The 15057-nt window shown below is 36.7% G+C and overlaps 2 protein-coding genes across 2 annotated transcripts in view; both read left to right on the forward strand.

The window, feature by feature from the left end:
- Positions 1–614: 614 nt before the first annotated feature.
- Positions 615–10419, forward strand: LOC123876610 (spondin-2-like). The gene is made up of 10 exons (XM_045922884.1): positions 615–835; positions 3152–3330; positions 4090–4304; positions 4711–4914; positions 5803–6009; positions 6419–6679; positions 7174–7342; positions 8102–8159; positions 8462–8615; positions 10232–10419. Coding segments are annotated over exons 1-10 (1554 nt in total). The 5' UTR covers positions 615–833; the 3' UTR covers positions 10337–10419.
- A 384-nt stretch (positions 10420–10803) lies between these two features.
- Positions 10804–15057, forward strand: part of LOC123877083 (DE-cadherin) — a 285461-nt gene continuing 281207 nt past the window's right edge. Inside the window, exon 1 of the mRNA XM_045923593.1 lies at positions 10804–11292. Coding sequence (XP_045779549.1) covers positions 11220–11292 — 73 coding nt within the window. The 5' untranslated portion in view covers positions 10804–11219. The remainder of the gene's footprint in view (positions 11293–15057) is intronic.

Consider the following 15057-nt stretch of genomic DNA (forward strand, 5'->3'; position numbering starts at 1 on the left):
CAGATCATCAGACCAAAATGTGAGTACTTGAAGTCGACATTGCCGTATACTACCAGATAACTTGTGCATAAAAAAAAATTGATAAGAAACATCGGTAACAAACCATATAATCATGTATAGGTAATAGACCTACCACAGTCGTACTGTGTGGAAAGCTATACTTTTAGGACTATTTGGATCTTATTTTTCTGTATGTTTTTGTTTGCTCTATGGTCCCAAATAAAATAATAATTATTTATTTACTTATTTACAAGTAACCAACGTCGTATCATCCAAATAATAAATGATTATTATTAATTAATAGTGTTCAAAATAAAGCTAACTCATTTTTATTGGTAGGTTGTGTTATTTTAAATAACTTTTCTAAAATTGAATACCGTTAATGAAATTCATTTAAATTCAAATTACCGAAAACGGTTCTACAAAGATTTTCTTGCCCTATTTGCTTCGGAATGTGCATTTGCCTGTAGTAAAAATTATGATAGTACGAGTACGAGAGATACGAGTGGGTTCTATTTAAGCTTTCCATCTAATGTGAAGCGTGCCTAATTCTTTTCTGGAGCGGACCGACTTGGCATCCATCCAAACGGACGTTCCTTCGTATTCAACGAACACAGTTTGGTTGACGCTAGGTTAACCTAATAGATTCAGCCGAATTCAATCTGCACATTCTAGTACCTAAGTTTGCACTAACGTGTTTATATTTGAAGATTCTATTAAAATTTTTGGACGCAGAAAGCTTATTTGTGTGTTATATTTTGTGATATATTCTAAAACATCTAGAAGTACATAATTATTGATGTGTTTACAAACTGCGACTGTATACAAATACGATGTGAGTATTCATCCATACTTCCTCCATACTATTAATATTATATATGCAAAAGTGTGTCTGTCTGTCAGCTACCTTTCACGGTCCAACAGTTTAACCGATTCTGACGAAATTTGGTACAGGGTTAGCTTATATCCCGGGGACGGACATAGGCTATTTTATCTCGGAAAATCAAAGAGTTCCCACGGGATTCCTAAAAACCCATCCGCTTAAACGATTTCTATGTTTTGTACCGAGGTAGCTTGCGTCCCTGTAATTGACATAGGCATTTTATCCCGGAAAATCAAACAGTTCCCACGGGATCTTTAAAATCTTAATCCACGCGGATGAAGTCGCGGGCATCCTCTAGTTCAAAATAATTACACAAGCAGCAGGCTTAACAAGTAACATCGCATTTTTCAGTAGGTAGGTACTTACTAGGCTACGTACCTACTTTTAAGCAATCAAAGTACTACCCAAATCGGTGAAGGAAAACATCGTGATGAAATCTGCATGCCTGGGTTCTCTATAATGCTGTCAAAGGGGTGTCAACCAATCCGCATTTGGTCAGCGTTGTAGACTATGGACAAAACCCTTCTTATACTGAGAGGAGACTAGTGCTCAGTAGTGAGCCGGCAATTGGTTGATGGTGATAGCTTTACTAGGCAGGGTCAAGTGGATTTATACCATACCATACCATACCATACCATACCATACCATACCATGCTGTGATTGCTTTTTTTTTAAACTGGTTAAAAAAAAGTTCAAGGCTCTACAAGGGCTCTACATGATCTGCAGTACCTATATTTTCCGCCGGTGTCTTTGTAATAAAAACCAATGGCTATTTCTATTTAATTGCTATTACCTCAGGTTTCAAGCTACAAAGAAATTTTCTTTATTACATTTCAAAAGGCTTCATTACATTTTCTCCTGAATAACGAGTACTTCATTGTAGGTTTAGTCGTGGAAGTTTTTTATTATTTTGCATTGTAATAGTGATTTTAATTTAGAAAGTTCAATTTATAGGTACCTATTATACTCATTACACAAATAGCACCTAGTTAATTAAGTATAATCAATTATTATAAATAGTTTTTGAGTTGAAAATGGTACAGTCTGGATAATGTCACTCGCATTTTATACTTACCACCTAAAACATCTATTAGGCACTTTATCGAAGACCTGAATCTAGTTATGTGGTGAATAAATACTTCATTTGCTTGTTTTTGAGAATTTTAATTTGATTTTAATGAATTTATTCAAACAATCGACACGAATATTTTTTTAAACAACATTCTTTCTTTGGATGCTTTCATATATCTCTAAGTATCTATTATCTGTCATATTATAACTTTACACTTGATTCTATTAGAACAATTATTGTATTCGAAGCCTGCCCACTAAACAACCACAAAAACATGAAAATAATAATTAATAGATACTAAGTACAGATTATAAATGAATATTACTTGCATGTTAAATACAATGAGTGTACTTGCATTCTGTATTATTTCTAGTTACTATTGCACTGTTATCCTAATTAGAAATCTAAAATATAAGCCAGTACTGGGCTTCGCTAATAACATTAATTCCATTTTACAACAGGAAGTTATTCCTTTATTTTGTAGTTATGTAAAATTACCATCATCATTTTCGCAGGCGCTTCAGTTCCTTTAATTTTTCTCTTCCATAACCCTTCTAGGTTAGCCTGCTACCATCTTAGACTTCATCATCACTTACCGGCAGGTGAGATTGCAGTCAAGGGATAGCTTGTATGTGAATAAAAAAAATAAAAAAATCTTTACCATCAATATCAACAGATACGGCTGTTGCGGCCCGAAGTTGTATTTTTCTATTCACACCAAGAACACGGGTTTGGGCTACCTGATAATACCACCAAATAATTTTAAATAGGTACATATTAAAATTTCGGCGCCAACAGTATTCGAACCTCTCCCTTGGCTATCCTGCCCACAGTGCGTTTGACCATCATGCCACGGTTCACTTTCACGGTTCACACCGTGAACCGTGGCCTAGTGGTCAAAGAGAAGGAAAGACGCAGACTCGAATCCTGCCGGTTCTGCAATTTTCGGTAGATATGTATTTAAAATTATTCAGAAATTCCCATGAAGTAAACATACCATAAAAACTATAAATGAATATCACTAATATAAAATATCCCTAATATCAAATAAAATATCCCTAATATCAAATAAAATATCCCAAAAGCCATGTCTGCGCGGACAAAATACCGAAGAGTCACGCGCGATTTTCCACTAGATTTGTCCTTGACTTTTACGACTATCTTCTTCACTAAAAATATTTCTCCATACTATGCAGGTACATAAAGCTCTTATTATTGCTGGCCACCGTATCTTTTACATCGGCACTGCCAGGGGTGTGTGACCATACTCCGCGCCAAGCGAAAGTGTTGACGCCGAGCGAAAATAAGGGCTATTACCGTATTACGATCGATACAAAGAACTCGAGCATTTATGGACTGGGCCAGACCTATGTCAGTAAGTGTAATTCCATATTACAACACACAGTATAATATTAAGTGAGTGCTTCGATAACTTTGTAATAGATATTATGTAAATGATAAAAGAGCGTGGATTTGACCTGCAGCTCGCTCCAGCAATGCGCAGGACTTCAATTACTTTTATACATGGCATAATATTGTATTTCAAATCTTTGAAAAGAGCAACCGCCGAGTTTCTTGCTGGTTCTTCTCGTTAGGAAAGGCATTCCGAACCTGTGGTAGATGCTTTTGACGACTCAAAATTACTTGTAAAAGTTTGTCGGCGTCTCCATTATATTTTTTTAAGATAACAATATACATATTTGTACTCTGAGCTCTCGAGAATGATGCCCCACATGCTAGGGTAAGAATTTTTTTTCCGGCTCCTTTTTCATATATGAGAGCTCCCCTGAAGTATAATATTTTAATTGAATTTCTAATTCAATATTCGGTTTTGGGTCAACGTTCTACATCAAATACCAAAATTTCAGATATGTAACTCGTTTTGTCTATGAGCTGGAGACCCGCGATACGCGAACAGACAGATAGCAAAGTGACATTAATAGGGCTTCATTTTACGGGTACGGAACCCTAAAAATCGACGTGTTTTGTTATTTTCCCTTTCATGCTCCCTACACAAAAGAATTAAATCTGTCAATTTAGATTAGTTCAGACTTCAGATACAGAGTACCTACCTACTGCAGAATTAGCCGAAACCGAATTATGTATCATATATGAATAAGAGGTCACTTTCCAGTAATTTTGGAATCCATCGAGCGACAACGGCCGTTCAGATGGTTCATGATCACGGTGGAGGATGCATCTTTAGACAACAACACCTTCGACTTTGAGCATCGGTCAATTGACGTGGGTAGCCTTAAGACCCTGGACACCAACAGTCAGGCCAGATATAGTGAGAGGTGTTACAACACTGTTGAAAATTCCGATAACTCTGAAAAATTTCGAGTGGAGGTAAGGGATTGAGGGGCAAGCGACGGGTCTGCCCGCGAAATTCAAATTTTACTTGGTTTTCGCAATTTGTAAATGTTTATATAAAAATCTTTACTTAAAAGGGTCCAGTTTAAGAAATTAGCTCTAGTATCGACTATAACTCACAAATTAGTCGATACTAGAGGTAATTTCTTAAACTGGACCCTTTCAAGTAAAGATTTTTATATAAGCCTGTGAGGATGATACTGCCATGGGCGCAATTAAAATGCCACAAGCCTATGTTGACCTATTAGTTTACAAATTGTGAAAAAAACCAAATTAATTACCAGACCCGTCGCATCCACCTTAATGCATGTGATTTATCAAAATAAAAATAGTTATAGTATATTGAAGTAGGTAAAAGGCAAATTCAATCGGCGTTTTTCAGATACACTGGGTTTCTCCAAAAGAAAATCTTCGTAACAGAGAGCAGACCGTTCGTCTCCGTGCGATGGTGGCTGAGAATGAGGAAATATGGTACACTGGAGACGACTTAACGTTAGTGCTGAAGAAGGATGATAGCAAACCATTAGATCAATTGCCGACAACGCCGATGGAGTACTGCGGCTTGTGCAGTGAAGCTCGATACGAGGTTAATGTGTTAATAGCTTACATTTTTATGTTTTTGTTGCATGGATGATGTTTTGTTGTTCTAAATGCGGTAAAAAATAGGAGGCTATTATATAGATAGATGTCTTTATTGCACACAAAAACATGTAAATGAACAACACAGAACGAAGAAAACAGAAAAAAAAACAATTGTGTGCAAAGGCGGCCTTATTGTTTAGTTACAGCAATCTCTACCAGGCAACCTTTGCTGAAAGGAGAAGCTGTATATTTTATTATGCAATATTTATATTATTTTATATTCCATCATAGAAGTTCCGCATGCTAGTTTCGTTAGGAGGTGGGTATAATTTTTTTATGTTCATCTAGAACACCTTTACATGATTGGTTCACAAAGAGAAAGAACTCATGTCCACCAACGTGCGAGGGAAACCTTTGTCAATTACAAGGACTTAAGCTACCTCGGTACTTTTCATACAAATCGGTTAAACGGATGGGTCTTTAGGAATCCCATGGGAACTCATTGATTTTCCGGGATAAAAAGTAGCCTATGTCCATCCCCGGGATATAAGCTAACTCTATACCGAATTTCGTCAGAATCGGTTAAACTGTTGGGCCGTGAAATGGTAGTAGACAGACAGACAGACAGATAGACACACTTTCGCATTTATAATATTAGTATGGATATAACGATGCTGGGATTTTTTGGAAAAGTATGATCATATATGATGATAACTCAACCATATATTTTCTTAGTGTGCTTACAGCTCAGAATTCCTCATTTACCTATAATTAGGTCAGTTCGCAGCGAAACACTATCTACGACGAATAAAAACAAAAAGGAGCCTTCTCCAATAAAAATTTTCAAAAGTTTTTTCAAATGAACGGTCTGTAAGAAATGTGCAAATTTTAGGTTATATTCAGAGGTCAATGGTCGAGAATGCTACACCCTCAACAATATCCGAGCAAGCCTGATGAAAACGAGTACAGCAATTTAATTGGCGCTTCCCACGCTTTTGGTTTTACTCTGTGGCAGCCAGGTGACAACGCAAGTCCTGGTTTGAAGATGTTAGCTGAAACAGCTAGCGTAGCAGAATTGGAGAGAGAAATTATTAGTGCGGTAACGTATACATTTCTCAACGGATATTAAGTCATGTTGGGCTATAAGAAATCTCTTTGAAAATGAAGATGTCCTAACTCCTGAGGGCATATAGGAAACATGATGAGATGCTAGATCAGTTTAAATCCAGATGTATCCTTTAATTGCCCGAAGCGACAGACCTATACCTAACATCTCGCTAACAAAATTATAGACTATTGACTTCGAACTTTATACAATACGGGTCAGTACCCGTACTGCTACGTACGCGTACTTCGAATGTTTCCACCTTCCCTAATCACTGCTTAATACTAACCATCATGAATTTCAACATACCTACTATGAAAACTCGATGAAACTTCGCGCAGGATAGCTCTTATCTCATCTCCAAATTAAAGGAGTAGGTAAGTATTTGTGGTTTGTTTTACAGATGTCAACAGAAAATGGTACACGGACGCTTATAAGAGGTAAAAGACGTCGTCACCCGTTCATGTCGGAGCCATCAGACTCAATTTTCAGAGTTGATAGAATTCACCACATGGTCTCAGTGGTCATAGCCATAAAGCCGTCTCCAGATTGGTTCTTGGGTGTCACGAGATTTGAGCTTTGTACGAAACTGGGTTGGCTGGAAGAAAGTACGATACCGTTGTATCCATGGGACGCAGGAGTAAGGGATGGTATATCATATGAGGTGAGAGGTTTTAAACTTTGTCCTGTGACCATTAACGGTAAAAAAATATCTTGAAAAAATTGACAGTCACTATAGGGACTGTGGACACAAGTGAAAACTAGGAACTATGAAAAAATTTATAGAGAGAGCCCGCGAGAAATAACCTTCGTCAGTCGATTATAAAGGCGAAAGTGTGTGTGTATGTGTGTGTGTGTTTAAGTTTGTTACTCCTTCACGCAAAAACTACTGGACGGATTTGGCTGAAATTAGGAATGGAGATAGATAATATCCTGGATTAGCACATAGATTTATATTCCGGAAAATCAAAGAGTTCCCACGGGATTTTGAAAAACCTAAATCCACGCGGGCGAAGTCGCGGGCATCGGCTAGTTATTTTATAAAAGCTGAAAGTTTGAGTATTGTCCCCAACACTGGGAGCAACGATCAGCAAATGAAGTTTGGATCATAGTGGCTCTTTTAGATTTTAGTGATTAACAAGAAAAATCTTTTTGTAGTCGCCAACTTCAATTACAACCCCAGTCGATGCGGTGAGCAGAGTGGCGTTTGGCTCATTTGACCAGCAGTCGCCATTTTATCAGATGAACCTAAACGACTTGAAGCCGTTCGCCTATCTCCACGTGAAAAGACTTGAGGTTTATCCGTTGAAAGATAATTGTGAGGAAGGTAAGAACTCGGATGAGGTTTTAGTAAATCAGCGATCTCATAAAGTGCTTCTGGTTGACTGGTCAATCATCCTTCTAAAGTGGTCATTGTGGGACTTAATATCAAATAACAGAAAAGATGGTGTATCTTGCTTGTGAGGTTTTGGGATTAGTATATTTGGAACAAGTTGGAACCAACCAATAGAAAATATCCGCTGGAAGGTCCTCATAGTTATCTGTGCTATCGTGTGCATGTACAAAGATTAGGGCTTTCAGTAAAGGGTTATGTAACAAAAGATAGGCATTCGACTTAGTACTTTCCGAAGGTTGGAGTTTGGAGGCTAAAATTTTTGAGACACTAAGCCAGTAAAGCTCCTTAGTTTTATATCTAACAACGCTCTACTCATGATGTAACATGTTACAAACAGATAGAAATATCAAGCAAAGTACCGCATCATATGCTACCTAGGCGGTAAACAAGACAGTCAGCTAATAGCTAGCTAACAGCATAAATAGCGAATCGGTATTGAAGTGGCCAAATAAATTGATCTAGCTTGTAACATAATGCCTGAATAATTTAAATTTCATCACATTTGTATCTCATTAACATTACCAAGTCTTTAGTGGTGGTTTTAAGCTTTGTAATGCTATTAGCTAAAACTCCGTGTATCAATAGGGAGACCGCACAATTTTATCTCCGTACAACATCTGCTAAAGACCCCAGAAAGGTTTTATTCAACTGATCGATTCAACAGATTAAAACATTTCCGATCTTTTCCAGAGGAGGGTACAAATATTGAGGGCGATCAGGAACAAGAGGACCAAGCTGAAAACCTCGAGTAAGTATTACATTTATTCATTAGACTTATCTCTAATCTCATTATACTGAAGGGTAAAACTTCAAACGTCAGGAAACCTACGTGAAGTTAAGATTTCTTTCTGCAAGATAACATCTTGGGAAAAATGACTTGATTTTCCCATTAAATAAGATTTGAACGAATTTTGGTTTGAGCTCTCCTTTCACTTTAATACATTATTTACATAGAAAAATAATTTTAAATTTTATTATTTCACGATTTGTATAATTAATTCCTATTCCGTATATATTACGGAATAAGAATACAAGTACACTTTGTTATAGAGAACTCATTGAAGCGCCACTTCTGCAGTCATTGAAAGTCAGAACCAGGATTGATTGTAGAATCAGTGAATGGACCGAATGGTCACAATGTGTGCCAGACGTTGATGCTTGTGGACCCGGCACTCAAATCAGGACTAGGGACTTGGTAAAGAGAGTAAGTCTCCGTTTTTCTTCTAGCATGTCCCGATATTTTTATATACCATACTTATTATTATAGGAATATTTACAAGTTTAGTGTAACAATTTTCATTTGAGCATCGCCATTGGTTATCTTCTAAAATAAATATATAAAATATATGTAAAATCATAAATATTATATACAAATCCTGATTCACTCAACTGACTCGTTAACGCCTAGCCCAGACTCTTGAACTCTTGCTCTTGCTAAAATTTTCCACAGAGATTCCCTTTATACCTAACATAAGGCTGGATTTTTCAAATTCCCACGAGGGCGAAGCCGTGGGCGGTCGCTAGTAGATAGATTTCGTAAGAAGAGTTTTAGAATGATTTTTACATTATTATTTTAATATAATATATTAGTGATAATAGGTATAGGCGGGCAAATGCGTTGAGCTGATCAAATCAGCACCACACTGACAGATCGGACGGACAGATCAAAATGGCGTAAGATCGTGAAGGAGTATTCCGATGGTTCCGTGAGAAAGATTATAACCTTCAGACTTCAGCATTGAAGATGACGATGCGCGGAGGGGGAGTTTTCCTTGCCTTTCAAGGCATGGAGGGACAAAAGAGGCCAAAGTCAGAGCAAAAGCCTTCCCATTCAGTTACCTACCCATTAGGGCTTTGTACCTAGACACTAAGCCACACAACTACAAGCCCTCAAATTAAAAAGCCAGTTCTGCAGCTTCGATTTTTAATGAGTTCAAATTACTTTAGTTTAGTTGTGTACAACAATTGGGGGGGGGGGGTATGACATTGAAACTTTAGAACTTAGCATATAAAGAACACTAACGATAAATCAATACTAAGTACTGATTTAATTATTTACTTCAAGGTGAAGAACTTCTTTCTATAACATTAAAAAGTCAACTGGATCGGGTAAAATGTCAATTATTGGAAAAACTGAAGAACCATGCTGAAAGCGAAATCGTGTTAGAATTAAGAATTAAATAACAATAAAAGTCTGCGAAGGCTCTTGAAAATAAAGCCCTTTTGATGAATCTGATCTTTTTATCTTATTGCCCAATGAATTTTTATTGATTTCATTGGAATTTTATTAGAACAAAGGGTTCGGTTTAGTAAAACGTGTAGGATTACAGAATATGTGCAAACCGATGGTGCAAACATGCAAACAGGTAGGTAGGTAATGATCTCGAAAGTAAACTGTCGCAAGTTCGATTCCCGGATAGAAACATATTTAACAGGAATAAGTAGTCGTTCTTTAAATTGGTTCACTTAGTTGGTTCAATTCTAGGTTTAGATGGACTGTTAGAGAATAATAATTACTTAAAGACTTTTCCCACGTGTAACTAGTAGGTACCTAGCACAGTTTGTAATCGACAATGTTCACAGTAGATAGTGACTTGCCTACTTGCCAACTTGGAGTAGTTTTTTTTTAAATTATTAGGTACCTATCTGATCTACTTATGTACCTAACTTCTTACTTAGGTACCAAAATTTTTGGAAAGAAAAACAACTGCAAGCATTAGCTACCTACCTAGATAGGTAAGCTAGGAGGGTGAAAATAATCTTAAAGAGCTAAGGAACTTTGCATGCACAGCTGTTTACATTTTAGAACTTTATTTTCAGAACTTATATTCGCAAGTGGATGTGGAGGCAAGTCCAGAAGTTTGCCGACAAAGTTACAATGGCGGTCTGACTGAGTTTCAAGAATGTTTCGTAAATTGTGTTTAAATCTTACCTACCTATAAGTACATTTATAACTATATAATGTGGATTTGAATTTAGGTTAAAAGTAAAATAAACTTGATAATGCATTGGAAGTCTTTATTTTTATCCTACAAATTACAATAACCCCTCAAGTCCCTAGTTAGTTACCAACTCTAGTAGAAACAGTATGGACGGGTCCATACATAGATTCTCAACTTGAAGTGCATAGATACAGTGAGACTGAGACCAGATTCACGGCGGGTAACTGGAGAGATCCCGACTTCTTGTTTTTTTGCGCGAAAAATACCGGTTTCAAAGTTTTGCCGGTGGACGCTAGGCGCGGGGGAAGACGCGGCAAAATCAACTTGTGTAGTTTACGAGTCAAGTATGAACATAGAAGCGGATGGCGCATGCTCCAACCAGAACGGCCCGCCTCGCAAGCGAGCGCAACTTGTTGATTGTTCGCTCACTTCACGCCAGTCTGCCGCGAACGATGCGTCGGGCGGTCGTGTCTCGCATTACGCCCGTAATCGTTCCCAACTTGGAAATTGTTTTACGAAAATATGTAAAGTTTCCAAACATAAAATTGTGCAGAACTGCCGCGTTTTACCCGACGCGTAGTGTTTAATTGACTAGGACCGACCTAAATAAGTAGTTTTAAACTTTTAAGTTATTGTAACTTAATAGGCTTACTCGTTTTACCTGCATGCTTCGTCCCACGAGTCGTGCGAAGCGGTTACCTTTATCGGATAAAACGAACATTTTTCAAATGGATGTGCGTTCTTATTATGTGATAGTGTGCGTGATTTGTGTGAATACAAGACTCCGTGTGTGCTCGTTTGCTTGTGACAAGTTTTTACTCTAGTGACGTGCTCAAAATCGTAATTCTTCGAGTTGAATTGAGAAAATGGTGCGAGGGGGAGAGCGGGGCCTGTTCGCCGCAATCTTGGTTGCCGTGGCGTCCGCGCAGTATACGAAAGGTGGGCAAAACGGCTATGTAGTTGATGACTTTCTTTACCTGTGCCCTGTGCCCGCGCAACCACGACAAGCGGTTGTGTGGTGCGCTTTGTTCTATGGCCTATTGTTTGCCTTCGCTTCTCGGAAACTAGAAATTTTTAACCATTCATTGTAGCGTGACGTCATATTTTTGGAACGTGAATCATTTATTTATATCGTGGTATTCTAGTACCTACTCACCTACCACCTGTAGGTGTAATTATTTATGTCAATAACATTGTAAAGAGTTATAAATAAAGAGTTTTCATTTTTCATTTTTTCATTGATTATGTCTGTAGAACAAGATATCAATAATGTTATCGCAAAATAATGTACCTACTTACATAAGGTAAGCAGTCTAATGCCCGACAGAACTAAAGGATGATACTTTCGAACAAAATGTCCAAAGACATGAATGAATATTAAGTTCCATCTAGGATGTAGGTATGATTTACTAATTCGTTAACATTTCGTTAACAATGTAGTTTGAGGGTCGTCAGTTCATTCACCTATTACCTAGGTGCCTACTAAGTACCAAAAATTAGTCAAAATCATACATCTAAGTAGTAGTATAAGATTTTAACGGCAATCCGATTAGTCTTAGTACGAGTTACGGAATTACAAATATCGTCCCTCATTCCTGTACCTACTTAGTTAATATATTTTTTTTTTAAATTAAGTACCTAGGTACTTATGTAAATTATGTAATTTAAAAACGGTATTTTTTGACATTTTGCACGATAATCAAAAACTAGTAGAAAGAAATCGTCAGGGATAGGCTTTAATAAGACTACCATATCCCTTCCAATCCGCTTCCATCTTAGACTGCATCATCACAAACTTCTTAGTTACCACTTACCACCAGGTGAGATCGCAGTCAAGTTTTAACTTTTACCTACCGAAATAAAAATTTAACAGAACACGCGTACATGAAACTTTTTAACCGACTTCAAAAAGACGAGGCGTAATTTTTTGTAGTCGCGATTTATGATTGACCTGTGTACGAATTACGATTTTAATGTAGCATAGTGTGAAATAGGTTAGGTAGTATAACTATGTAGGTAGGTAGATAAATTGTCTTTGTAGGTAAACAATGATTCAGAATATAATAAAGGCGTATTATATGTACCTATCTAAGAAATAGGTAGGTATATAATATTATGTATTGTATGTGGAATTATTTATTGATGGACCAACTAGATACCTACTTACATAACTACACTTGTGTAAATATGTTGATCCTATTGCGAGGTTAAACTTAAAATGCTGTTCATCCTATCTGTAGTGTAGTGAGTAGGCTGTTGATGATGATAATGACGGTGATAATGATAGTGAAAATGAGGATGATGAATGTGCAAATAGCAACCGAGCCATAACTGTCCAAGCCATGACGTGAGTAAAAGATTTTTAAACGAATTAAGTATTATTAATTAACTAGGTGTATGAATTATTCAAATTAGGGATTATCATCATAAACGGGATCCCTGCGCACATGTCAACCCTTATCGTGTTACGTGTAGGCGTAACATTAACTTTTTTGGCCTTTGGTTAGGGGTGTCTCTCACTGGAATCGATTCTGATGTTTCTCTCTAAACTAAATTTAGAGATTATATGCATCTTTTCCTTTTTGATAGTGCTAAAAAAAAACAGAACATGAATTAAAGACTTTTAGTACACGCTACGAAAACACGACTGGCTACTAACTAACCAGGTTTACCTGCAAATTTTTGAAACTGTTAAACTGTTTGTGAGCTAAGAATTTTTTATTTTAATTTGTATATAAAAAAAGTATATTTCTGGCCAATTACAGATGTTCTCGAGATTACATTAGTAAGATGAGGATGCGATGAAGATGACTCTAAAATTTAGTTGTGCTCAGAATCAGTACGATTGTGTAATTAACAGAATATTCGTCGCAGCCCTAGAGAACTGTCTATTACGGCTTAGTTTGCTCAAAGGCTCTAAGCCATATTAAGAACAACCGGCTCAGACTTGCAAACCGAACTTGTTCCCAGTCCCCAAGTAACTGACTCGCTTTTCAATAACTACGATCGCTATACTGTGGTGGCTACGCTATTAATTCCTCCTACCTACTTGTTCTAAGCTTCGAAACGTATCAAAACTATTACTGGTCATAACCTAAACCTTAATAGCTCTATGGTCACATTCCAACTACATATTATTTTTTATTTCATTAAACATTTTTGGAACATCCCATGTAAAACAACTAAGTTTACATAACACCCGAAACACATTATCCTCCTTTCGATGCAGTCAGGTTTCAAGTGAAAGTCGGATTAGCACAAGAAAGGTTCCGTAGGTACCATCGTTCAAGAAATAAGACTTTAATTATTTTTTTATTTTGACGGCGGCCATTAATTTGAAATTTTTATTATAAGTACAGCCCGCTAACAGACAGACGGACGGTTAATTTAATCATGAAATTCCTTAGGATTCTTGTGATTGTTAAAATTAGTACGTGTTATGTAAGTGTCTATTGCGACAAACTAACTAGCCTTTAGACTTTAGAAGTTTGAATAATTACCAGTAATGACACTTTCATCTACACCTATTACAAATGAGTTTAAATGCCTAATTCGATTATCAACTTAACCGTATCTGCACTTGCAATGTAATTTTGAACCTTATTAGCGGCACACGTACGTCCAATTTCGATTGAACTAGATTACGTAAACGGACCTAATCATTGAGCTTGATCATCAAATGGATAATTACTGCCGAATTAAAACCGGCCGAATTCGAAATTCATCAAAATTGGACAAGCTAGCGTGTCTGTAATCACGAAACTATTGTTAGATGTAGTATGACCATTCTATTATACTTTCTAAAACGAGGTTAACTGCAAAAAGTCGTTTTTGAGTTATCAGTTATCACCAAAGTCCAAAAACGTGAGATTAAAAAAAAACCGGCCAATGCGAGTCGACAAAATGTCCAATTTTTCGACATTTTGTACGATAAATCAAAAACTATTATGCATCAAAATAAATAAAAATCAGTTTTAAAATGTACATTCTCTACCTGTACATTTCATATGATACCCCACTTAGTTTAGTTATCTTACTTTGAAAATTGAAAATACTAATTATATTTGTTCACGAACACATTTTAACTATTTTTTAGTGATGTAACCACAAATTCATGGTTTTCGGATTTTTCCCCTTACGTGTGCAGTAACTCGCAGTAGGTACTTCATAAGTAGCAAACTTTTTTAGAGACATCAATTTTTCTAAATCCTCTTGTTTTATTGGAAGTAACTTACAAAAATTATGTTAGATTTACTACGCCTTCAGACATCTGGAAAACGTTGATAGATTTCGAGCATCGAAAATGCTGCGAGGTGGGTAAACTCGTACTAAGTTAAGGTCTTTCATAAATTAATTATTAAAAACAGATTTCGAAAAGTTAATTCCCAAGAAAACTAAAAGCAGGCCTACCCTAACTATAGCATGCACAATCGGTGCGCTACTACTGTTATCATTTTATCGATAACAAGCGCCCGACCGTTATTCAGCATTATTGGCCGGCGAATACTACTAACTTCTCAAGTATTTCTACACCCTACGAGTACCTCACGATATTCTATAGTTAACGTTCTTTTTCATAATATTATGATAACAAGTTAATCCAGTGGAGTGTTTCGCTAATTCAGTGTCTAACAATGGATGATAGCCACCGAACTCATTTATTAATCCTTTGAAGGTTTTCAACAAAAATATTTTGATACTAGC

Source organism: Maniola jurtina, chromosome 22 (assembly GCF_905333055.1).
Source record: "Maniola jurtina chromosome 22, ilManJurt1.1, whole genome shotgun sequence".
Classification (NCBI taxonomy): Eukaryota; Metazoa; Arthropoda; class Insecta; order Lepidoptera; family Nymphalidae; genus Maniola; species Maniola jurtina.